The following is a 27048-nucleotide window of genomic DNA, read 5'->3' on the forward strand; positions in this document are numbered from 1 at the left end:
ATAGGTGTTTATCAGTGGCAGAATGTGGGTGGAACTGGGCTGTCTGTCTGCTTTTACTTTCGCTTTGGGCTCACAGCTATAGGGTGTGTTTAGTTTCGTTTTAGATTTGAAGAAGCTGCAGTCACAGCAAGATGTGTATGAATCTCTCCAAGCTTATGAATGTTCATATGGTGATTTCAACGTAGTAACTGTTCTCAGTAGTGAAGTTAAACCCGATGTCTTTTTGTTAAAAGGGTTCTTTTTGTCTCATGGATGTTGCAAGGAAAGATTAAGAGTTAACTTGGAGAGTACTGTATTCTTTGGGGGATTTATTGGTGTTGATAGTTGTTGAGATGTTTACTGTGGGTTTATAAAGTGTTAACTGGTTTCATAAACAGTGTTTTAATTTAAAAGTACTGTATATTTCTGTTGCATCACACCTATAAAGTAGATTCATGTGCTTCCCATAACCACAATCTATTCAAAGTTGTGCATCAGGTGAACTCCATGGAACAGTTTGGGGTTCTCTAAACCCTGGCCCATAACAGGACACACCTGGGAAATTTTCTACATTGTGCATTATGTACTTAACTGATTTCAAACTATTCTGATTCCTCGGTCTCAAAAAGCTGTCTGGAAAAAAAAAAAAGGTTTTCTTATGTTCGTTCATAGGATGTGGCCGTCGTTGGCTAGGCCTTAACATTTACTGCCTCATTGTGACAATTTTTCGGCATGCCAGGATTTCATTTGTGCCCTGCGTTCCTAGAATATCCATTTTCCACTTTCGTGGCAGTTCTTGGGTTAACTGGCTTGTAGTTGCCTGCTTTGTCAGTCTCCGTGGATAGATGAGTTTATATTCACTATTCTGATCGGGCCATTCTAGAATCGAGGGAGTTTTTGAAGATTACAGCCAATGTATCTACTATCTCAGCATCCCCTTCTTTTAGACCCCAGGATGCAGACTATTGGGTTGAGGTGATTTGTTGGCCTTTAGTATGATAGAAGTATCTCAGTACCCTTTCCCTGGTGGTTGTATTTGTTTTAAGACCCTTTATCCATTTCACCACTTGATTTGCTCTGACTTCTGGAACTGATTTGCCTTCTGCAGTAAAGGCATTACTGTTCAAAGCTTCCGCCAATTCATTATTGCTCATTGATTCCAACACTCCATTTAGTTACACTCTTCCTATTTAAATACTTTACATAGTTTATAAATTTCTTTATATTATGTATGTTCTATTTTTGGCTAGCTTTCTCTCGCCCTGTAATTTCTTAATCCTCTTTTTAATCATTCTTTGGTTTTTAAATTCCATCGAATCATCTGCCTTACTGATGATCTTTGCAGAAGTGGACGTCGTCTTCCAATTCGATACACGTGAATGTCAGTAGCCGTGGGTGGTACACCGTTCTCATTACTGAGTTATGAATGATCTTAAGTGTCGGCCACTGCTACTCTACTGTCCTACCCTTTAAACTAATTTCCCTGTTCACTTTAACCAGTTCAATCTTCATACTCCTGCAATTGCCTGTGTTTAAGGTAAAAACACTAGTCTAAGACTCTCTTGCCCTCATCAATCACTGTTATGATCACTGCTACCTGGGAGCTCCTTCACTGTGAGCTCACTCATTGACCATGCCTCAGCATGTTATCAGGTCTAGAATGGCCTGGAAGCAATCAATAAACTAATCTTCCATGCTATATTTTGCCAATCTGATTAATCCAATCTATGTATATTAAGATCACCCATGTTGATTGTGGTATCTTTAAATCATGCAATCTTTTTGAAAAATCAAAATAGATCTATTCACTAGATTGCTCAGCTATTTATTCCACCCTATATTGTCAAAACCACTTTAATTTGTCTTTTTGGCTTCTGTTTAAGATGAAGCTTAAAAAGTGCCCTCTTAAAAGTGCAACCATGCTTCCCTTACTGCAAATTTATGAATCCATGTGTTTGAACATCAAGAGTAGTAACATCATTATTTCCATAATGACGGAAATCTGCTTGGTTGGAATGACCCAACTTGATTAGGATTCCACTTTTGATGCTTTGTTAAAATGGAAAAATCTGTGCAGTACGTTTGTGTAATTATGGAACATTCCTTCTGTATTTCACAATTGTAGAATTAACATTACACTGAATTTTTCATTTTCAACACGAGCTGTCATTTTTATGTATTTACACTTGTACAGAGCCTAACTTCAGTTTCTTTTTTAGGTATCTCCATTCCCAAATGCTGGTTTCATAAATGGATTTACTGCAGCTCCAAACTTCAAATCTGCTACCGCCCCATTGACCTCACTCAGGCAGTATAATCCTAGAAACAGGTAAGATCTCTTTTGAAAGTTGACTTTTAAAAAAAACAAAAAGCAGAATCTAGACTTGCTTACCTTTTTATTAATTACAAATATTGCTGAAGGATTGGCTTTTGTTTCTGACTGCCTTCCAAGGAGTGAAGAATTGAGGAAGGCAAATGAGTACTGTACTTCTTGCCCATTTTCTTTATACCACTCTGGGAAAACCCACAATTGTTGTACTAAAGATCTTGTCTGACTGAAATGCCCATAAAAGTCAGGGAAAAGAAGGTTGAGAGCTCAAGTTCATCGATGGGGTCTGAGGCTTCTCTGAGCTTATTGGCAGGTAAAATGGTGGAGTCAGTCAGTCACTCGTACTCCGGCCACTCTACTAATGGTCAAGGTGCTTTCTCGTACCGTGGCAAAGGAATTTAAAAGCATTGAAGAATTGTGTTGAAAGACTGCAGGAAATCAATTGAAGAGGCCTTGGTCCCCACTCGAGCGGTTCTGGGGTAAACTAATCAGAGCTTGGAAGCCCAGGGAGCCACAATTTAAGATGTGGATTGCTTCACTGGAATCGGAGCCATCTTCGGTAGTTGAAGCGAATAAATCATTTGAGGGCCAACATGAGTGACCTAGAGAATAGGTCTAGAAGGCAAAATATTTGAATTGTGGGGCTGCCAAACGGGATGGAAGGCCCAATGCCCACTGAGGACCGGAACCAGTGTCCGAGAAAGGAGGGGCGGGGGGGAGAGAAGAGAGGAGAGGAGGAGGGAGTGTTTGCAGTGCTGTTGGGGAGGGTTTAAACTAATATGGCAGGGGGATGGGAACTGATGCATGAAGTCAGTGGGACGCAAGGTGAGGACACGAGCAAAAGGCGCAGTAAAGGGGAAAGTGAAGACAGCGAAACCAAAAAAAAATCAACAAGGGCCACATTAAGTCATAATTTTAAAAGGGCTATAAATGTTAAAAAAAACAAGCCAGAAGGCTGTGTCAAAATGCGAGGAGCATTTATCATAGATCATAGAATTTACATCGATGACCACACCAATACCCCTCCAGTCTCATGTGCTGCCTCCATTGCCCTCACACCCTCGGGGCTGCCACCATCACTGGTTTGTGGAGTACTGTTGCACGTTTTACTATGGGCGTAAAACGCGTTTATTGGAGTGTATTAACACGCCTCCGAGTTCGACGTGTGCTTAACACTGCTAGGCTCTGTTCTATGTAATTATTTAGCTCTGGAGTCGCCAGTTGCCGTATAGGCAACGTCACAAGTATTCCAAGGTCAAGTTCAAAGTAATAAAGACGATACACCGATTAGTAAAGTTCAAACGATCAATATTTATTATACAGTTATAATAAATACTCATGCACACTAAGAGACTAAGCTATAACTAAACTTAAGCAAACAGAATACTTATCTAACAGGAACAGGCAAGGTCAGAGAACGAGGCCTTCGTCCTGGTTTTGTCTGCAGCCTTCAGCAAGCGTTCTGGTACTTGGGAGTCTAGTGGGCTTGGATCGCGTAGCGAGCGTTGAACTTACGGTTTCGGCGGCTGGTGCTCAACGGCTGGAGTCAGGATGCGCGATGTCAGTCAGGGCCGGAGCACGGGTTTAACAGACCGGACAACACGAGGTCCCTATCTTTTATAGGGGTTCTGTTGTCCTTCCCTCTTCTCGGGCGGGCTCTACCTATTGGATCAATTTCTTATCGATACTGGATTAATTCCCCAATGCGAGGGGGTCTCCGTGATGGAGGGGGCGTTTCTTATGTCCTTTTGTTTGGAGGTTTCTGGTGCCTCGATGTCTGGGTCTTGATTAGAATGTGTCCATTCAGAACCAAATGTATCTATTGTGTGGGTGTTCAAGTCTGATGGCCTCATTAGCATGCAAAGCGTTTTGCCATTTGCACCTAGCTAAGGTCTTTTCACCTGAGCCCAAACTGGTTTCTGCTGCTGCAGAATGCAAACTGCTCTTTGCAGACTGCTGTTCTGGCTGAACTGTCTGTTTCCCAGCAGCCTTCCATTTTAGTTTGGCTCAGTGTCCATTTTGCGTGGCCAGCATGGCTACATTCCCTCCTTGTGATCCTCACAATCATACTATTGTGAAGGATCACCTATGTACTTTGCCTCCTTGTGTTCTGACCTCTTGCCAGTTCCTGTTCTACTCTGTTCTAAACTATGGGAAGAAGAGAAAAATTTTTTTTAACTAACATTTCTACTTGGCCCTATGTCAAAAGGGACATGCATTACTACAATTGGGAACCTCTACCTATCACTATTAACCTTAACCTTAACTTAAACATTTAATCACTCTAAAATCTTAACCATTCACACCACAACATCACACTTCCCAACTCGGCAGTCGAGTATGGAACAATATAATACATGGCTGAATTTTATTTACAGAGTGTTGTAATCAGTGAGGGGTTGAGGGGTTTGGTGGAATCCGAAGATGGGGGATTGCACTCTATAGATGGGTGAGGTGCTGGAACGAGAGGCTCTCCTCTTCCATTTCCTCAACCTGAGGGTCTGCACTAGGATGATGAGGATCGCGATCACCAACAGTGATTCGATTATGTAGGACATGGAGTACCACGTCATGAATTTAGTACACCAGGTCTGAACCTCGCTGATCAGAGCTGAGCACTGGGGGTTTGCTGTAATTGAAACATTTACGGTGGGGGTTGTGGGGGAAACGTGTCTTGTTTCCACACATATACATATGACATTAAACAGTAATAAGTGGGCTTCCATCATTTTGCTGTTCTTCTTCTTTCTCTTCCTTCTTCCTCCGGTATTGACAATCCTGGCTTCGACCTCTGTCTCGTCCTTTGAAACCTTTGGGATCAAGCACAGTATCTGTCAATACACAGTTTAAGACCTTTACTTGTTAGTGCATCTGTCTTTCAAAACCCAATTGACCCTTAAAAATGACTGGCTAAGTCACACCCTGTGACTCCCCTCATTTTTTTTCAAAAAGCGAATTTAAAGACCAGCATACACCTAACAATCCTTCCTTCTGCGAGCCGTCTCGCAGGCTTTGCTGATTTACCATCCGAATGTTTCCGGATGTAAATAGCATGTGGGATGGTGGCCGAAGGGCTACCTAACGTAAAATGAAAACAAACTTGGAAACAAACATCCGAATGAGTTGCGTATGGGCCGCTACGGGTATGAGTTGGATGGAATCCCCGGGTAGGGCGTGCTGTGCCATACCCGAGCTTGGCTGACCAAGGGTTGGTTCTCAGACAGGGCGGGTCCTCAGTGCCGTTTGTCCACTGCCTGAGTAACCTGGAAAAAACGGGTACGAATGTGTTTACCATGACTTGCAGCCTCTATTTCGCCGAATAGAGGGGCACCTAAAAAAACCAAGGGAGCCAAGATGCTCCAACTGAGGACATCACTGAAGTTCTCAGAGATATCTGCAGATAAACTATTTGGCGTGTGGCCTTACAACTTTGGAAAGGATCTCCAATCAAACCGAAGTTCTCAAAAGTTTCGGCAGACAAGCTAACGTGTATGTGAGGTGGTCACAATCTTTTCAGCTGAAAAGAAGATGTCCATCCTCCAGCTGAAACATTTACATTCCTGAAACAAACAAACATAAAACGAAGACAAACATACGTGCAGGTTCCATCAGAAAGGACATCGTTTCCCTCAAACGATTCCTATCTTACATCATCTGGACACCTCACTTTGATTCTGCCTCTGTGAACAGGGTCACAAAGGGGTTGCCGTGTCGGGAGTCAGACACCGTGTCGTCCTGCTCTCCCGGATCCCACACCCTTGTGTGGATCAGGCATGCTATTTTGGAGTTGTGTGACCGGGGGTCACTCTCGTCATTGCGGACAAGTCTGTATGAGTTGTCCCTGTGCCATTGTGTAGCGTCGAGTGTGTTGTCGGGGTAGTCGGGGTCGGGTGGTGGTTCTGGATGTTTGAGGTAGGTGACTTCCATGGGGTCACTGGAGTCGGGGTCGTAGTTGGTGCAGTGTGGGCTGTATGGCTGTGTGGTGTCGCTGTCTTCAGAGTCAGTGTCAGTCCTGCTGTCTCTGCTGTGGCAGCTTGTGGGCGTGTCGGGGCGTGGTCTGTTGTGGTCTGTGGGCGGAGTCGTGGGCGAGTCCGTTGATGAACTGGTCTGTGGGGGGATGGTGGAAAAGTGTCTCTGGTGGGCGGGGTGAAGTGTTCTGCTGCGTCTAGCAGGACATGGTGAGCATGGTTGGCCTGTGTTCCATATGCCTTTAACTGGTTTATATGGAACCACGCGGTCTTCCCATTAGGATATTTGATCCTGTAAACGGAGGGGCTAATTTTGTCCGAAATTGAGTAGGGACCGGAATATTTTGGAGCCAAAAAACTGCTGGGGTTATAAACAGATAACATTACCTGTTGCCCAACCTGGAATTCTGTGGTGTGTACGGTCTTATTGAAACAGGCAGTCCGTTGCTGTCGGCGTTTCCCTAGCTGGACTGCGGCTGCGATCTGTGCAGACCTCACAGTCTCAACTAGATCTTTAACTGCCTTTTCATGTGTGAGGGCCGTCACTTCGGGGCTTGTCATGTCCAGTCCTAAAAGGAATTCTGTACCTTTCATAGGGCGTCCGGTCATGAGTGTGTGTGGGGTGTATCCTGTAGATGTGGAGACAGTGTTCCTTATGAACATAAGTGCAAATGGGAGCACTGAATCCCATGTGGAATTGTTCTGTTGAACCATTTTCCTAAGGGTCGTTTTTAGGGTCCGATTCATGCGCTCCACAATCCCGCTGGACTGTGGATGATACGCAATGTGGAAGTTCTGTTTGATTCCGAATATTGTCAGGACGTTCCTCATGACCCGTCCTGTAAAGTGAAATCCCTGGTCCGAATCGATACTTCGGGGTAAACCCCATCTCGTGAAGATGTGGTGGGTCAGGATCTTTGCAGCTGTCTTAGCTGTGTTTGTTCGTGAGGGAAATGCCTCTACCCATTTGGTAAAGGTATCTATCACCACCAGAACGTATTTATAGCCATTCCGACAAGGGGGCAATGGACCTATAAAGTCGATCTGGAGGTTTGTCCAAGGGCCGTTAACTGGGCGAGTATGCCGAAGTTGTGCTTTCTTAGAATACCTCTCCGGGTTATTCTGAGCACAAATCAGGCAATTCTCTATGTAGTGCGTTACATCAGTCCTGAGATTAGGCCACCAACAGAGTTGCCTGAGGTGCCTCGTTGTTGCATCAATTCCCTGATGCCCGTGTCCGTCATGGAACAAGGCAATCATCTGATTCCTGTCCTGCTGTGGGACCACATAAAGTTGGTCCTTAATGATCACACCCTCATGTGTGGTCAGTGCGTGTTTAAAGTGCTCGTACGCAGGCACAAAGTTTCCCTTGAAAACCTCCCTGAGGTCTCCGTCCTGTTTCTGTGCTGCCACGAGATCTTTAATATCAGTCTGTGAGACTTGGACTGCGCTCACAGGGGCGCTAGCTGGTGCGCTAGCTGGGGGGGTCCATAAGTGTCCTCTCCTGGAACCTGCCTTAGCCAACGCGTCGGCTTTTACATTCCCAGGGGGTGATGACCTATGGTGGCTTCTTACTTTTATTATGCCGAAGGTCCTGTCCTTCGCTTTCTCTAGGATATGCTGGAGTAAAGGGGCTGATGGAAGGGGTTTTCCGTCTGCGGAGACAAAACCTCGTGTCCTCCACAGGGGCAGAAAATCTGTCAGGCTATTGCATACATATAAGCTGTCTGAATATATGTCTGCTGGGCTGGGGAAAGAATCGGGGTGGTCCACTATGTACGCTATGGCTGCTAGCTCTGCTGCCTGCGCGCCTAAGTGACCTGGTAACTTAAGAGCTATCTCTTCGAGAGCGTGCCCCTGCGCGTCCTCTACATAGATGCCGCATCCTGTGATACGCTCACCATTTAAAACTGTGGAGGAACCGTCTACATAAATCCTTAAGGGTCCACACGTGTCTGTGGGCTGGGGGCTTTGTTTCGGGTTCCCTATCTTCCTGGGGGGTGTTTTGGCTAAAAAGGGTCCTGTGTTATGCAGGGGAGCTACAATTTCACAGTCATGGGGCTGTCCGGGGTATTGGAGGTTGTCTGCTAAGTATGTGTGTGTGCGTGTCCGTTTCACTGTAATGTCCCGTCCTTGTAAAAGTAGGGTCCACCTAGCTGCCCTAATCTGGCTAACTGAACCGTCCTTCAGTCGACCGTCTAGTAGTAGCTGTGTGGGTGTGTGTTCGGTCAGAATAGTAATGGGGTTGAGTCCGGTGATGTATGAGAAATACTGCACTGCCCAGAAGACAGCAAGGAGGTGCCTCTCACAGGCCGAAAATCCTTGTTCTACTGGGTCTAACAGTCGGGAGGCATAAGCCACTGGTCTTAGCTGCTCGTGCCGTTCTTGAAGCAACACGGCCGAGAGGGTTAGATCTGTGCTAGCTACCTCGATTGCGTACGGTGAAAGTTGGTCGGGGACTAGCAGCGCGGGTGCTGCACTAAGGGCTCGTTTCAACTCTTCCACAGCGCCTGTATGCTGCGGAAGCCATTCCCAGGGGGCTCCTTTCTTAAGGAGGTCTGAAAGTGGGGCGGCTTTTGTCGCGAATCCGTCGATGTGGTTCCGACAATAGCCAACCAGTCCTAAAAACGACCGGAGGGCTGATACATTTTGGGGAAGGGGCAATTTGACAATCGAATCTATTCTTTTGAATTCGATCTCGCGTTTGCCGTGCGTGATGACTGATCCCAAATACATCACTTTACTTTCCAATATTTGGGCCTTTTTCGGGTTAACTTTACAGCCAATTTCAGTTAAGAGTTCCAGGAGTTCGGCCAGAAGCGAAATGTGCTCTGCCTTTGTGTCTGTCTGCAGTAGTAGGTCGTCTACATACTGTACCAGACAATCGGGTCGGGAAAATTTTTCTAATCCACTTGCCAGCTGTCGGTGGAAAATGGAGGGTGAATTGTGGAATCCTTGTGGGAGGCATGTCCACGTGTACTGCTGTGTTTTAAAAGTGAATGCGAATTTGTATTGGCACGCTTTTGCCAATGGTATTGACCAGAATCCATTACTGATGTCCAATACCGTGAAGTACTTGGCGTTGAGACCCTGCTTGAGCATGGTCTCGGGACTAGTAGCTACCGTTGGGGCTACTGCGGGGGTTACTTTGTTGAGTTCCCGATAATCGATGGTCAGACGCCATGATCCATCGGGCTTCCTCACTGGCCAAATAGGGGCATTGTTGGTGGAGGCTACCGTTCTCAGTACACCTTGGTCCAACAAGCTGCCTATAACCTTTTCTATTTCCACCTCTGCCTCGAGGGGAAATCTATATTGCTTTTGCGGTCGGGGGTCCTGTCCGGTAACATGAACTTGTCCAGTCATTCTGCCACAGTCATGACGGTGACTTGCAAATGCTGTCCTGTGTTTGTTTAGTAGGGCCTTAATTTGTCTGTCGGTGTGGAGTGTAGTCAGGTCGAATGAGTACTCTCCCACTGCGCTAATCCGATTAGCGTAGTCTCCTACTGTGAGGGTGGCTGGGGCTCTGTCTGATCTCGCCATTCGCCAAACACACTGGTTCACTGGGTCGAACGACAAGCTATGAGCGTTCATAAAATCGATCCCCAGGATGTGTTCTGCTGTCCTGGGAAGATTTACTAGAACTACGGGGTGTCTTGTGGAAATGTTCCCTAGCTGGATCGCTACGGGTGCTGTGATATGTCCCTGCTGCGAGTGTCCGGTGAACCCGCTAAGTGTGATGGTGGAGGTGGTCGGCCACGTGTCTGAGTGTGCCGTGGTTGTGGAGTTAATGGTGGTGCGGGATCCTCCTGTGTCCCACAGTAACTCTATGGGCTTCCCTTTGACTTTCGCCGTGACTACGGGCCTCCCTGATGAGTCCCATAGTGTGTCACAGACCCAAGTGGGGGAGCCCGAACACCGTCAGTTCGTCTCGTCCACATTGGTGGGTCCTGACTGTACTACTACATTGTGGATGGGTTTTGCTTTGTTGCGGTTCAGAGTGCCTGTCTGCTGGCCTCTCTGAGATCGCTGGGGTGCATTACACTCTTTTGCCCAATGCCCTAACTGTCCACAGTTATAGCATTCCTGTCCTTTCTGTTGTGGGCTGCTCTTGCCTTCATTTACCCATGCGGGCTTCTGGTGCTCTCTGACTGCTTGGATATCTGCAGCAGCCTGAGCCTCTTCTGGGGATCTAACCTTTCCTTTTGCCTGAAGCGATTGCTCCCAAGCGCGGGACAATCTTTTCAGGACCCATTTTTCGTTGTGGGCCTCTTCTGAGGGGTCGTAACTATTGCAAGCGCTCTGTCCTGCTTCTGTTGCGTGTGAGATAATTGTGCGCGTCCACTTAACCATGTTTTCGCGGGTTAAATGCGCTCTATCTAGCTGTCCGAAAACTGCGCTGAAATGAATCCACAGCCTTCCTGCGAATGCTGTGGGGTGTTCGGATCTCTTCTGCCTGCACTTATTCAATCCTTCTACGGGGTCACCTCTATTGTACCCGATGGCATCTAAAATGGCAGTGTGCATCTCCTCTAGGCTGCCTCCTGCCACGTTTTGTGGGTCGGGGAGGGCTGCCACTACACTCTGGTCTAAGCTCAGCACGGTGAGCTTAACCTGCTCTCTCTCATCCAGGCCGTACATGGTAGCCTGCTGTTTTACTTTTGCGAAAAACTGGTGGGGGTCTGCGGTGGGGAGGAACGGAGTGATCTTTTCACAAGCGTCCCTTAGCTGGGTTACTGTTAAAGGGGTGGTGTAAGTTATGTCTGGGGCGCCTTCTGATTCGGCTTTCCTCTGTGTGGTTACGGGATTCATGGGTGCGGTTATGATCTGTGCTGTGGGGGGTTGGGGTGCCTGTCGTTTCTGCTGAGCTGCGGGCGCACATGTTCCCTGAACATAACGCTGCGCTGTCTCGCTTAATTCCTGCCAATCTGGGGCATTTTCCCCATCTAACTGTGCTCCAAAGGTGCTTTGGAAGCCATTCTGCACCGAAAGCAGAGATTGCAGTTCCGCAATCTGTTTCCTGCATTTCGCGTGGTCAACTGTGCTTTGTCTTTGTTCGTCGTTGCAGCGTGGAGTGCTCTCAAAGCTGCTTTGAGATCGGAACATTGCCTCTGCAATGCCTCCACCTGCTTTTCCGATTCCTGTCTTATCAGAACGGCACGTTGCACGTCCTGATAGGCTTTCTCATACTGGGTCTGGGAACTGTTCAGATGAGCTAGACAAGACTGGTGAGCCCTCTTGGCATCATCCACCTCTCTACCCTTCTCTGCCAACTTCCCTTTTAATTCCAGGTTTTCTTTCTCGATGTCCCTGACATCGACCTTACTCATTCGGTTCCTTTCCTCTAAATCTGTCCGGAGCGTCCTGATGACCTCCTCTGCGCCTCGCAACTGTGCCAAACAGGACACAATCGCCATCGGCTTGCGTGCTTTACCTAAACTCTTTTTGTGTATTTGAGAGAGGTTCTCCCACCAAGTATGACCTATACTTCCGGGACCTGTCTCCTCATTTGCACAAAACTCTTTCCAAAGGGGCCATCCCTTTCCCTGCAGATATTTGCGGAGTTCCAGCTCCCACGTGGGACACTGGCCTACCCTGCTACTGCTGCTGGTCGCTGCGACCACAAACTTTGCTGGATCCATCAGACGTTCCATTGCCTGCATGGCCATTTTCTCTGACTCTCTTTTTATAATTTGGAACAGGGGGTTGCTGGGGTGGTGTTTCGAAAAAAGGGTACGGCTTACGCTATTTTCCGTTAACAAAACTACCGAAAGTTTGTCGCAACAAAAAGCTTTCAGTTTTACCTTACAGCCCTGTTAGTACGCATGCACTAAAACACACTTCCGAATTTCGCTTATTATTTTGAACACCTTGAATACTTGTGATCTCTTTATTTCTCTGCAATTTGGAGTTCCAATTCAAATTTCAGGGTCCTGGACACTGTGGTGTTTCCACTTACAACAGGGTCCCGGCGGATGTCGCCACTAAATGTTGCACGTTTTACTATGGGCGTAAAACGCGTTTATTGGAGTGTATTAACACGCCTCCGAGTTCGACGTGTGCTTAACACTGCTAGGCTCTGTTCTATGTAATTATTTAGCTCTGGAGTCGCCAGTTGCCGTATAGGCAACGTCACAAGTATTCCAAGGTCAAGTTCAAAGTAATAAAGACGATACACCGATTAGTAAAGTTCAAACGATCAATATTTATTATACAGTTATAATAAATACTCATGCACACTAAGAGACTAAGCTATAACTAAACTTAAGCAAACAGAATACTTATCTAACAGGAACAGGCAAGGTCAGAGAACGAGGCCTTCGTCCTGGTTTTGTCTGCAGCCTTCAGCAAGCGTTCTGGTACTTGGGAGTCTAGTGGGCTTGGATCGCGTAGCGATCGTTGAACTTACGGTTTCGGCGGCTGGTGCTCAACGGCTGGAGTCAGGATGCGCGATGTCAGTCAGGGCCGGAGCACGGGTTTAACAGACCGGACAACACGAGGTCCCTATCTTTTATAGGGGTTCCGTTGTCCTTCCCTCTTCTCGGGCGGGCTCTACCTATTGGATCAATTTCTTATCGATACTGGATTAATTCCCCAATGCGAGGGGGTCTCCGTGATGGAGGGGGCGTTTCTTATGTCCTTTTGTTTGGAGGTTTCTGGTGCCTCGATGTCTGGGTCTTGATTAGAATGTGTCCATTCAGAACCAAATGTATCTATTGTGTGGGTGTTCAAGTCTGATGGCCTCATTAGCATGCAAAGCGTTTTGCCATTTGCACCTAGCTAAGGTCTTTTCACCTGAGCCCAAACTGGTTTCTGCTGCTGCAGAATGCAAACTGCTCTTTGCAGACTGCTGTTCTGGCTGAACTGTCTGTTTCCCAGCAGCCTTCCATTTTAGTTTGGCTCAGTGTCCATTTTGCGTGGCCAGCATGGCTACAGTACCGAGCCAGCGGGAATGGCAGAGGTGCTGTTCACTCTTACAGGACGCCGCCTCCACTCGCTCCCACACATGACCCCTTCCCCCACTACCCACTTCCTAATCATCAATTTATTCGCCGCCCAGTAATAATTAATCAAAATCGGAAGGGCCAAGCCCCCCACCCGTGCCCCTGTTCCAGAAGGACCTCCTTCACCCTCGGGGCCTTACCAGCCCATACAAAGCCCGAGATCACCATGTTCATTTTCCTGGAAAAATGCTTTGGGGATAAAAATTGGAAGACATTGAAACACAAATAGCAATCTTGGGAGGACTGTCATTTTCACAGTCTGTACCCTACCCGCCAATGACAGCAGGAGCATGTTCCACCTGCGGAAGTCCCCTTTCATTTGCTCAAGCGGCCCAAATTTAACTTATGGAGCTGACCCCAGTCCCTTGCCACTTGAATTCCTAGGTACCTAAAACACCTTCCCACCGCTTTAAACGGTAACTCCCTCAGTCTACTCTCCTGCCCCCATGCCTGGATCACGAACACCTCACTCTTAGGAAAAGACTATCTCTTCGACACACTGGGATAGGCAGACTGTTTCATTTAAAAAAAACACGATTTGGGCATGATGTAATTGAGTTTTTGGTTCTGTTGGCGGGAATGTTGATCCTGGCGATCGTTGCACTCTGTCCTCACACAGGTCTCTATCTCTTTGATTTTTGAGGGGACAAAGACCGAACAGTGTGGTTTGTACATCTATGTCTCTGTTGAACGCGGATGTCAAGTTACTTGCCAAAATGTTGCCACTTTGGCTGGAGTCCTACCACCCACATATAATCTCGGAGGATCAGACAGGCTTCGTGAAGAGTCGACCATTGTCGGCCAATATACATTGCCTGTTAAATAATATATTTTCCTCGCCTCTGTGCCTGAACCGGAGGTGATTGTTTCTCTGGATGCTGCAAAAGGCATTTGACATGGAGTGGGAGTGTCTCTTTGAGAATCTTGGTTTCGGCACAAATTTATTTCTTGGGTTCGGCTATTGTAAAAGGCCCCAAACTGCAAGTGATCTTTTGAATGCCCTGAACTCTGGTTATTTTCCGTTGAACAGGGGCACGAGGCAGGGCTTTCCATTGTTTCCCAGCCCGCCCTCTTGTTTGCTTTGGTGATAGAGCCGCTTGTTACAGCAGAGGTCCTCTGTTAAGTGGAGGGGAATACCGGGTTTCTCAGGTTTGAGAAGATCAAGTTCGCCCCGAGGGATCGATGTTAGGGTTCGCCCGGAGGTGGCAGCTGTTTATCAACGACTTTGGGGAAAATTATGCTGTCAGCAGATATAAAAAGGGGGGTGTGTGGTTAAAGAGAACGTGGGAGGCATGGGGGGGGGATGGTTGAGGTGGGAAACAATTAGTGGCGAAGGGAGCCTGGGGAACTGTGTATGTGAGCCACGTTGGCTGGGTTTGGTTGACGATTGGGTGGGTATTATTTGTTCTGTTAGTTCCTCTTGAAAACTCTGGTTATAATTATATGTGCCTTTAATAAAAACAGTTTTTTTTTTAAAAAGTGGAGGGGGATAAATTGGGGAAGGGTGGTGCATCAGGTGTGCCTTTATGTTGATGACCTATTGCTCTATTTTATGGACCCAGTACTGATATAATGAAGCTGCTGAGCAGTTGTGGCTCCTTTTCTGGATACAAGTTGAACTTGGACAATAGTGAATGTTTCCTGGTCAACCCTCCTGGGAGGAGAACAACTGGGGATGCTACCTTTTCACCTGGCCAAAACCAGCTTTTATCATCTGGGTGGCCCACAACTGTGCCTCGCTTCATTAATTAAATGACACTAGTTTGGTTGGCAGTGTTAAAACAGAGGTGGGACAACCTCCCACTATCCATGGCAGGTGGGTTCAGACTATTAAAATGAATGCGCTCACAAGATTTTTATTTCTCTTGCAGTGTCTCCCCATATTTTCCTGCCCAAATCCTTTGTTTGCTAGGGTCAATAAATTGATGTCCTCCTTTATATGGGCGGATAAGACTCACTGAATCGGTGGCGTTCTGCTGCAAAAAGACAAGGGGGGGGGGGGGGGGGGTGTTTGGCCCTCCCCAATTTTTTGTTTAACTATCGGGCAGCCAATATTAAGATTTTACTGTGGGTTAGTGACCTAATGTCATTTTGCTGCATTTGGAGAAGGTCAAGTACACCAGGGGACGGCGGAGAGGTTCTGCCATAAATGGCAATCATTCATTTCCTTTTATTAAGGAGCTAGTCACCGTCAGCTGTTAGGGGGCTTAGTTTATTTTTGTTAAAGTTAATTAGGTGTTGTGTGTTTTTGCTTTTTTGTTTCTTTCTGTTTCAGTTGGGTTTTTTGGGTTTGGATTGTTTTGATTAATATGAAATAGTTTCAATAAACATTTAAAAAAAAAGTTTTCCAAAATGGCTAACCAATGTAAACCGTTCTGCAAGGCTTTCTGGCTGTTTCATTTCATAGGACCCCTACAGTGCATAGGAGGCCATTCGGCCCATCGAGTCTGCATGGCCCTCCGAAAGAGTACCCTGCCTCATCCCCGTAACCCTACCTAACCTTTTGGACACTAAGGGATAATTCCCTGGTGTCGTGAGGGAGCAGTGCTGACCACCATTCCCAATTTCCATTGCTCTGCTGCGATTTGTGCTGACAAGAGTATTTGACATCCAAGTTAATGCTGTAGATTTCTATTTTTATTCAAAACCTCTGTTTTGCCTTCCTGTTTCCTATGTTAATTCCTTGTTTTTAGTTTCAGTGGAATTATTTTCTGTGCAACAGGAAAGATCTGTGTCCCTTTATGGGCTATCATGACTCGAGTTTTCATGAATGAAATGAAAATCGCTTATTGTCACAAGTACGTTTCAAATGAAGTTACTGTGAAAAGCCCCTAGTCGCCACATTCCCACGCCAGTTTGGGGAGGCTGGTACGGGAATTGAACCTGCTGGCCTGTCTTGGTCTGCTTTAAAAGCCAGCTATTTAGACCTGTGCTAAACCAACCCCTATTTGAATATTCACATGCACAGTGCTGTACAGAATATCATTTAGATATTCTGTACAGTAGTGTGTGTGAATGTTCAAATTCTTGTCGTCTTAATCTGTGAAGTAAAATTTCCAAGTATTGTTTTATTGTTGTCTTTACTTGGTATATCTGGACAACATAAAGACACTTGACTTAATGTCATTTTGGTGATTGAAGACATAATAGGTAGTTGGAGCAGCTTGGCTTAAAAATAATACCTCAAACCATGGAGGTTTGTTAACCATGTCATGATATTCCAAATGTTATATGAACAAATTCATATTCTGAACGTATTCATCTTTCTTATGTAATTAAATCATTGCTTTGACTTAAAAAATGACAAAGTGTCCAAAGATTGGGTTGGGTGGAGATTAGGCCTAGGTAGTGTGCTGCTTTGAAGGATCAGTGCAAACTCCATGGGCCGAATGGCCTCCTTCCACACTAGGGATTCTATGATGAGTTTCCAGTGATTTCACAGAATCTTGGACTGCTGACTTTGAGGTTCATTCCAGTAAGTAGTAAGCAGGGTAAGGAACTCTGTTGCTTCGGCATGGAGTTAATCACTTGGAGCAAACATTAGCAAAATGCAGGAATGAGGAGGGTTTGTTGAATGAAATTTCTAATCTGGGGGTGGGGGTCTCCTTGAAGCACTTTGCAACTTTCGCAACACCAAACGTTTGCACATGTGCACTGTGGGCGTCTTTTTAATGCACGGACTGCCAGCGGTTTGGAAGGCAGCGACTCCCCCCCCCCCCCCCCCCCAAGAATCACCACCGCAAAGCTCCTACAGGTGCCACCTAATAGTATCATATAGCTTGGATGGCAGGACAGTCAATAGTGAGGTACTGTAACTTGAGAAGGAACGTAATTAAGCTGCAGATATTGTTCTGAAATGAAATAAATGCATCTCCTTCCAACATTTACTGCATGAGCTGGTACTGAGCTACCTCAGGGGAACAAGTGGAATAATGGGACTTGCATCAGGTCTGCAGCAAGTCAGACCTACCATTTGATTTATGGAGATGCCCTCAATTCTCTTTAGTGCATATTTTGAAAACCAGCTGCACCTCATTGAGCATCCCAAGTCTGCACTAGCTGAAACAAGTTTTTTTAAAAAAAAACAACCTACTTTAATACAGTATCTTAACATCTGTATGTGGTGTTCAAAGGGAAGTTTAATCGTGCAATTTTGCAGGATTTACAAGAATGTTAGTAATTGTTTCGTGATCAAAAGTAATAATTTAGCAATAATTCAGTGTAATTCTTCCATGGGATTGGGTGTTGCTGGCAAGGCCAGAATTTGTTGCCAACCCTAATTGCTTTTGAGATCGGCCACCGTGAACCTCTCTCGTCCGTGATGTACGCCCATGCTGCAAATTTGGTACAGAGTTGTGCATTCTGATCTGAAGGATAACCAGAACCTGCCTTGTTTGGTTAGAAGGTTGCATAAAATTTAAATTAAATTGTTGCGCTCCAATTTCCTGTCCTTGTCTGGACTGTTCTTCTGCATCTGGTAAAGCTGTTCTCCCTCCGGTGAAGGGAGTGATTTTTAAAAAAAACCACATGTTGCTCTGCAGGAAAGGTGTTAAATTGCTAGGCAATTGCACAGCTTTCAGTGGAGCCTTTAACTGGCTGTAATCCCATGGATATTTAATGAAGATGAGTTGACTCTTATGGCAGTGGATTGTTCCATCCTGCTGCAAGCATTAATTCATGTAAAAGAGAGTTGCTCTGAATCCTCCATGTTAGTAATAACCAAACTTGTTTTTGTGTTTAGTCCATGCTCGGAACAGACAGTTGATAGGAAGCACATTAATCTGGTGGCAGCACCTCATACTCACCTGTCATTAAGATTTATTTTTAGGAAATCCTCTTGATTCTTCAATTTTGCACTGCCTACCAGTTCTTTGTCGTATTTCCAAAATTACCATGGCAACAAAGTACTATATCCTATGGATTTGAATGTTTTGTTTTCAAAAATTTAAAACCTTCCTGTAACTGGTTGCCCCTGCCTGTAGTATTTAAATAATTAGCCTATCTCTAGATCTGCAAAATTAATTTGTATTTCCCATAGGAACCACAGCAAATCTCATCTACGCCCCACATTGCCGAATACAGATCGTGGACCAGGACTTTTAGAGAGCCCAACGATATTTAATTTTTCTACCGATCGTCTGTTGAATGGTGTTCGAAGTCCTCAGATGCGACCAGCTGGACCCAACAGGACACGGATCCATAGCAATGCAGGTTATAACAAAAGAGATTTTGGGATTGGAAGGTCAGAGCAGATCAATGCTGATTCATCACCCAGCATGGGCCGAGGAAGGTGAGTCTGAATAGCCAAAATAAGAAAGTAACAGTGGGAATTTATTTGTTTCATATTTCCGTCAGGCACCTTAAGATGTTTAGTTGAGTAAAATGCAGTTATTACTAAGCAAGAAAATCTGAATTTCCTGCTGATCAACGTGTGGTTTCCTGCCATTTTGCCTTGGCGTGTCTTTTCATCCCCGTTTTCTCTCACCCACCCCTCCCCCATCAAAAACCACGCAAGTAAGAAATTCCCCGAATAAATTTGTGATTTTTAAATCCCTGAACAATGGGATGTATCAAGGAATCTAGCAAGAGTAACTTATTTAACTCCCTCTGTCAAACAAAGCATGTTAAAGATGGACCATTTATGATCTGATGAGTAGAAGATGTGGAAAACATGTAGGAGATGGTGATTTGCATCAGTCCTTATGGAATTTTATTTTTTTATCCAGGAAGAATTCATATGGATACAGAAAGAAAAGGGAAGACAAGTTTATGGTATGAAATTTTAATGTTGAGGTTTTCAATACTGACTGTCATTGAGGTTTAATATGGTGGAGCCACTGTAAAAGGGTGCTGGTTGGAGCTTATAGCTCTGGAGTAACTGAACTATCCCATTCAAAACTTAGACTGAACCTGAGAGGGGGTGGAAGTAGTTCCAGTGGTTTATGGACATAATGCAGTTTTGTCCCCATGTGGTATGCAAAGGTTTGCACCACAGTTTCCAATCTTGATTCCAAACACCTTCGCTATTTATAATCTTGAAGCATTGAGCAGTGTTAATCTTAAAACATGATGTGGAGATGCCGGCGTTGGACTGGGGTGAGCACAGTAAGAAGTCTTACAACACCAGGTTAAAGTCCAACAGGTTTGTTTCAAACACGAGCTTTCGGAGCACGGCTCCTTCTTCAGGTGAATGGAAAGGCTTGTTCCAGAAATGTTTATATAGACACAGTCAGAGATGCCCCGGAATGCGAGCACCTGTATGAAGTAAATCCCACTGACAGATACCGAATGCTGCACAGAAAAATGAAAAATGAAAAATAACCAGTCATTTTTCTGTGCAGCATTCGGTATCTGTCAGTGGGATTTACTTCATACAGGTGCTCGCATTCCGGGGCATCTCTGACTGTGTCTATATAAACATTTCTGGAACAAGCCTTTCCATTCACCTGAAGAAGGAGCCGTGCTCCGAAAGCTCGTGTTTGAAACAAACCTGTTGGACTTTAACCTGGTGTTGTAAGACTTCTTACTGTAATCTTAAAACAGGTTGAATAATAAAATAACATGTACGTCCTTGGAGTCGAAAGCTTCCTACAGTTTTGACCTGACGACAAATTTGCCCCAGAGAAGCTTAAATATTTGATTCCTCCATATTTACGTGTCATGAAATTGAACTTATTTGTTGCTGGTATCTGGCAAAACTAACTGTATATTTCCTATTCCTAATTGCCATGACATTCTTAACAGACCTCTTCAGAGAGCACGGTAGTACAGTAGTTAGCACTATACTTCACAGTTGCTTCACAGCGCCAGGGTCCCAGGTTCAATTCCCGGCTTGGTCAGGTTTCCTCCCAGCACCATTAATTATGCATTCGTGGGCGGCAGTGGTTAGCACTGCTGCCTCATCGCACCGAGGACCTGGGTTCGATCTCGGGGCCTGGTCACTGTCCATGTGGATTTTGCACATTCTCCCCTTGCCTGCGTGGCTCACCCCACAACCCAACAATGTGCAGGGTAGGTGATTGGTATGTTAAATTGGAAAACAAAATAATGCTAGGATTTCAATTCCTAACTTGATTTATTCGTCCAGTGCAATTTGTAACGTCGTTATGATACCCAGATGTTAAATCCACTTCAGAGAAAAGTAACTGGTTCTTTCAACTATTTTACAATTATTTCTCGTTTACTTCTCCCTGTCCCACATTTGACAGCAGTGTCTTTAATCTGTTTTGGCCCTGCATTCTGGGATTCGCAGTCAATCTCATCGCATCCTTTTAATAATAATCTTTATTAGTGTTACAAGTAGGCTTACATAAACACTGCAATGAAGTTACTGTGAATATCCCCTTGTTTCCACACTCCGGCATCTGTTCAGGGACACTGAGGGAGAATTCTGAATGTCCAACTCGCCTAATAGCACGTCTTTCGAGACCTGGGGGAAGAAACCGGAGAACCCGGAGGAAACCCATGCAGACACGGGGGGAACGTGCAGACTCCGCACAGACAGTGACCTAAGCCAGGAATCGAACCCGGGTCCCTGGCGCTGTGAAGCAATATTGCTAACCACCGTGCATTTTGGATCCATGTTAAAATCCATCCCTTGCCTAAATTTCCAGTCACCCCTTTTAACATGTACCTTTTGGCACTCATTCATCTTTGTCTAATTACAGTTTTAAATGCAATGCATTGGGATGCTTTTCTGCATCACAGGTGCCACGTAAAACCAAAGTAAGGGAGCACTGTTCTACTCGGCACAATCTTTCTCCCGTCATGTAAAGGTATTGATGTGGACTTCGCAGTAGTAATGATAGTGAAACTGTCAATGTTCTTTGCTGTTATTCCACTGAACCCCCCCCCCCCCCCCCCCCCATAATCTGATTTAAATTGGAGACTTTGGATTTTTCTGACTTTCTTATCGGAAAAGTTGGAAGAATTAAGAATTGAAACCACATCTAACTCCTGGGTAATAATGACCCTGGACTACAAACAGCTTTTAAAAATAAATTTAGAGTACCCAATTCTTTTTTTTTCCAATTATGGGGCAATTTAGCGTGGCCAATCCACCTACCCTGCACATCTTTGGGTGTGGGTGTGAGAGCCACGCAGACTCGGGGAGAATGTGCAAACTCCACACGGACAGTGACCTGGGGCCGGGATCAATCCCAGGTCCTCAGTTCCATGAGGCAGTAGTGCTAACCACTGTGCCACCCTGCCGCCCCAGACTACAAACATATGAATTAGGTCACTCAGTCCCTCAAACCTGCTCCAGCTCTGCGAAGATCATGATCCTCAAAGAAATTCCCATCTCTGTCCTAAATGGGTGGCCCCGAGTTTTAGATCCTCCTGCAACAGAAAATATCCTTTCTACATCCACGCTGTCAATATCCCTCATTGATCTTGGGCTTCAGTCAAGTCACCTCTTACTCTTTTAAACTCTAAGTACAAGCCTAGCCTACAACGGCTTCACGGTAGCACAGTGGTTAGCAGTGTTGCTTCACAGCGCCCGGGTCCCAGGTTCGATTTCTGCTTGTGTCACTGTGCAGAGTCTGCATGTTTCCCCGTGTCTGTGGGTTTCCTCCGGGTGCTCCAGTTTCGTCCCACAAGTCCCAAAAGACGTGCTGTTGGGTGAATTGGACATTCTGAATTCTCCCTCTACCCGAACAGGCGCCGGAGGTGGCAACTAGGGGATTTTCACAGTAACTTGATTGCAGTATTAATGTAAGCCTACTTGTGACAATAATAAAGATAATTATTATTATTACAGCTTGTCCACCCTGTCCTCATCAGCAAACTGGTCATTCCAAGTATTAGTCTAGTAAACCATCTCTGGACATTTTCCAACACATTTATATCCTTTGCATCCTTGCTTACGAAAATATAATTGGGCTCTCTAAAACTCCTTCCTGACAGCAGTTGTTATGGGGGACTTTAACTTTCCAAATATTGACTGGAAACACTATAGTTTGAGTACTTTAGATGGATCCGTTTTTGTCCAATGTGTGCAGGAGGGTTTCCTGATACAGTATGTAGATAGGCCAACAAGAGGCAAGGCCATATTGGATTTGGTACTGGGTAATGAACCAGGACAGGTGTTAGATTTGGAGGTAGGTGAGCATTTTGGTGATGGTGACCACAATTCGATTACGTTTACTTTAACGATGGAAAGGGATAGGTATAAACCGGAGGGCAAGAGTTATTGCTGGGGGAAAGGCAATTATGATGCGATGAGGCAAGACTTAGGATGCATCAGCTGGAGAGGAAAACTGCAGGGGATGGGCACAATGGAAATGTGGAGCATGTTCAAGGAACAGCTACTGCGTGCCCTTGATAAGTATGTACCTGTTAGGCAGGGAGGAAGTGTTCGAGTGAGGGAACCATGGGTTACTAAAGCAGTTGAATCACTTGTTAAGAGGAAGAAGGAGGCTTATGTGAAGATGAGACGTGATGGTTCAGTTGGGTCGCTTGAGAGTTGCAAGTTAGCTAGGAAGGCTCTAAAAAGAGAGCTAAGAAGAGCCAAGCGAGGACATGAGAAGTCTTTGGCAGGTAGGATCAAGGATAACCCTAAAGTTTTCTATAGGTATGTCAGGAATAAAAGAATGACTAAGGTAAGAGTAGGGCCAGTCAAGGACAGTAGTGGGAAGTTGTGCGTAGAGTCCGAGGAGATGGGAGAGGTGCTAAATGAGTATTTTTCGTCAGTATTCACACAGGAAAAAGACAATGTTGTCGAGGAGAATACTGACATACAGGCTACTCGACTAGAAGGGCTTGAGGTTCATAAGGAGGAGGTGTTAGCGATTCTGAAAGTGTGAAAATAGATACGTCCACTGGGCCGGATGGGATTTATCCTAGGATTCTCTGGGAAACTAGGGAGGAGATTGCTGAGCCTTTGGCTTTGATCTTTAAGTCATCTTTGTCTACAGGAATAGTGCCAGAGGATAGCAAATGTTGTCCCCTTGTACAAGAAGGGGAGTAGAGATAACCCCGGTAACTATAGGCCAGTGAGCCTTACTTCTGTTGTGGGAAAAGTCTTGGAAAGATTTATAAGAGATAGGATGTATAATCATCTGCAAAGGAATAATTTGATTAGCGATAGTCAACATGGTTTTGTGAAGGGTAGGTCGTGCCTCACAAACCTCATTGAGTTCTTCGAGAAGGTGACCAAACAGGTGGATGAGGGTAAAGCAGTTGATGTGGTGTATATGGATTTCAGTAAAGCGTTTGATAAGGTTCCCCATGGTAGGCTATTGCAGAAAATACAGAGGCATGGGATTCAGGGTGATGTAGCAGTTTGGATCAGAAATTGGCTAGCTGATAGAAGATAGAGTGGTGGTTGATGGGAAATGCTCTGACTGGTGTCCAGTTACTAGTGGTGTGCCACAAGGATCTGTTTTGGGGCCGTTGCTGTTTGTCATTTTTATAAATGACCTGGAGGAGGACGTAGAAGGATGGGTGAGTAAATTTGCAGATGACACTAAAGTCGGTGGAGTTGTGGACAGTGAAGAAGGGTGTTACAAGTTACAGAGGGACATAGATAAGCTGCAGAGCTGGGCTGACAGGTGGCAAATGGAGTTTAATGCAGAAAAGTGTGAGGTGATTCATTTTGGAAGGAATAACAGAAAGGCAGAGTACTGGGCTAATGGTAAGATTCTTGGTAGTGTGGACGAGCAGAGAGATCTTGGTGTCCATGTCCATAGATCCCTGAAAGTTGCCACCCAGGTTGAGAGGGTTGTTAAGAAGGCGTACGGTGTGTTAGCTTTTATTGGTAGAGGGATTGCGTTTCGGAGCCATGAGGTCATGTTGCAGTTGTACAAAACTCTGGTGCGGCCGCATTTGGAGTATTGTGTGCAGTTCTGGTCGCCACATTATAGGAAGGATGTGGAAGCATTGGAAAGGGTACAGAGGAGATTTACAAGAATGTTGCCAGGTATGGAGGGAAGATCATATGAGGAAAGGCTGAAGCACTTGAGGCTGTTTTCATTAGAGAGAAGAAAGTTAAGAGGTGACTTAATTGAGGCATACAAGATGATCAGAGGATTAGATAGGGTGGACAGTGAGAGCCTTTTTCCTCGGATGGTGATGTCCAGCACGAGGAGACATAGCTTTAAATTGAGGGGAGATAGATATAGGACAGATGTCAGAGGTAGGTTCTTTACTCAGAGTAGTAAGGGCGTGGAATGCCCTGCCTGCAACAGTAGTGGACTCGCCAACACTAAACGCATTCAAATGGTCATTGGATAGGCATGTGGACGATAAGGGAATAGTGTAGAGGGACTTTAGAGGGGTTTCACAGGACGGCGCAACATCGTGGGCCGAAGGGCCTGTACTGCGCTGTTATGTTCTATGTTCTACATCCTTCTTTAAATAAAGAGACCAATACTGTGCACAGTGATCCAGATGTGGTCTCACCAGTGCTCTGAATAACTAAAGCATAACCTCCCTCACTCTTGTTTTTGTATCCCCTTGCAATAAATGATAACACTCTATTAACTTTCCGAATTACTTTGCTAATTACTTGCTGTACCTGCATAATAGCCGTTTGTATTTCATGCACAGGGACGCCCATATCTCCTTTGCATCTCCAAGCTCGACAACGTCTCACCATTGCAATAATATGCTTTTTTATTTTTCCTGCCAAAATAGACAATCTCACGTTTTCTCATATTATAACTCACTCTGCCGGCCCAAAGTTACAAGGCTGGACAAAATGTGCAACTGCATTCCGGTGTAAGTAAATAGGAGTGGCAATCCAACTAGCTGTGGCATTGCTTGGAAATTCTGGCCCTCCAATGCCTCTGCCATCAGCTTTTCACTGTTTCAATAATTTACCAGTTTCTCCATATCTGTCTTTGAGAAATTGGTTTGCTTGTGATATTCTCGGTATTTATTGCTGGGGTGGCAAAACTGACATATGAGGAGGTTGATTTGGTTTGGATTATATTCACGAGTTCAGAGGAATGAGGAGGGATCTCATAGAAACCTCATAGAAACTAAATTCCAATAGAATTAGGCAGGGTAGATACAGGAAGGATTGTCTGATTAGTAAGTTTGCAGACGACACCAAGGTTGGTAGAATTGCGGATAGCGATGAGGACTGTCAGAGGATACAGCAGGATTTAGATCGTTTGGAGATTTGGGCGGAGAGATGGCAGGTGGAGTTTAATCCAGAAAAATGTGAGGTAATGCATTTTTGAAGGTCTAACACAGGTGGGGAATATACAGTGAATGGTAGAACCCTCAAGAGTATTGAAAGTCAGAGACATCTAGGTGTACAGGTCCACAGGTCACTGAAAGGGGCAACACAGATGGAGAAGGTAGTCAAGAAGGCATACGGCATGCTTGCCTTCATTGGCCGGGGCATTGAGTATACGAATTGGCAAGTCATGTTGCAGTTGTATAGAACCTTAGTTAGGCCACACTTGGGAGTATAGTGTTCAATTCTGGTCGCCACACTACCAGAAGGATGTGGAGGCTTTAGAGAGTGAGCAGAAGAGATTTACCAGGATGTTGCCTGGTATGGAGCTATGAGGAGCAGTTGAATAAACTTGGTTTGTTCTCACTTGAACAAAGGAGGTTGAGGGGCGACCTGATAGAGGTCTACAAAATTATGAGGGGCACAGGCAGAGTGCATAGTCAGTGGCTTTTTCCCCAGGGTAGAGGGGTCAATTACTAGGGGGCGTAGGTTTAAGGTGCGAGGGGCAAGGTTTAGAGGAGATGTATGAGGCAAGTTTTTCTACACAGAGGGTAGTGGGTGCCTGGAACTCGCTGCTGGAGGAGGTGGTGGAAGCAGTGACGATAGTGACATTTAAGGGGCATCTTGACAAATACATGAATAGGATGGGAATAGAGGGATATTGACCCTGGAAGCGTAGATGATTTTAGTTTAGACGGGCAGCATGGTCGGCACAGGCTTGGAGGGCTGAAGGGCCTGTTCCTGTGCTGTACTTCTTTGATGTTCCTGAAGGTGGATGTGTCCAGAGACAGGGGGTCACAGTTTGAGGATACGGGGTAAACCATTTAGGACAGAGATGAGGAGAAATTTCTTCACCCTGAGTGGTGAGCTTGTGGAATTCGTTATCACAGGAAGTATTTGAGGCCAGACATTGTATGTTTTCAAGAAGCAGTTACATATAGCACTTTGGGCGAAGGGGATCAAAGGATATTGGGGAGAAAGGGGGATTAGGTCATTGAGTTGGATGATAGTGAATGGCGGAACAGGTATGAAAGGCTGAATGACATCCTCCTATTTTCTATGTTGAGCTTTTAATTTTTTTAAATCTGTACTTTACCCACATTCCTGACGTACACATTTAATTCCCACGCAGACATAATATTCATTGACTCGGCATAGATCACACTTCGTATACTGGAGATGTTTCAATTCACCGTGACTATGTTCATTTCTGTCGAGATTTATTTGAAGTTCTGCAGTCTGCACTGCCCCTTTTTAATATCCTCGAGCATTTCAGTTTTAATGGAAGCCTTTTGTTTTGTTCTTTCATGGGGTACAGGTTTCGCTGGAAAGACTGATATGTTGCCCTAATTGCCTTTGTGGCCTGCCAGGCTATTTCAGTGGGCAAAGTTAAGAGTCAACCATGTTGTTATGGGTCTGGAGTCACGTGTGCCAAGCTGAGTAAGGATGGCAATTTTCCTTCCCTAAAGGACATAGGTTTTTGCAACAATCTGTAGTTTCATGGTCACCGGTTTTTAATTCCAGACGTCTGAATTAATTGAATTTAAATTCCACCAGGCTTTCAATGTGTCCTCAGACCAT

General features: G+C 45.3%; 1 protein-coding gene across 2 annotated transcripts in view; it reads left to right on the forward strand.

Annotated features, from left to right (window-relative positions):
- The window catches only part of larp4b (La ribonucleoprotein 4B), a 154710-nt gene that overhangs the window by 81876 nt on the left and 45786 nt on the right, over positions 1 to 27048 (forward strand). For both annotated transcript variants that reach the window (XM_038798334.1, XM_038798335.1), the window contains exons 11-13: positions 2199 to 2308; positions 18319 to 18570; positions 19007 to 19052. In XM_038798334.1, the coding sequence (XP_038654262.1) occupies positions 2199 to 2308; positions 18319 to 18570; positions 19007 to 19052 (408 nt within the window). The remainder of the gene's footprint in view (positions 1 to 2198; positions 2309 to 18318; positions 18571 to 19006; positions 19053 to 27048) is intronic.

Source organism: Scyliorhinus canicula, chromosome 5 (assembly GCF_902713615.1).
Source record: "Scyliorhinus canicula chromosome 5, sScyCan1.1, whole genome shotgun sequence".
Lineage (NCBI taxonomy): Eukaryota > Metazoa > Chordata > Chondrichthyes > Carcharhiniformes > Scyliorhinidae > Scyliorhinus > Scyliorhinus canicula.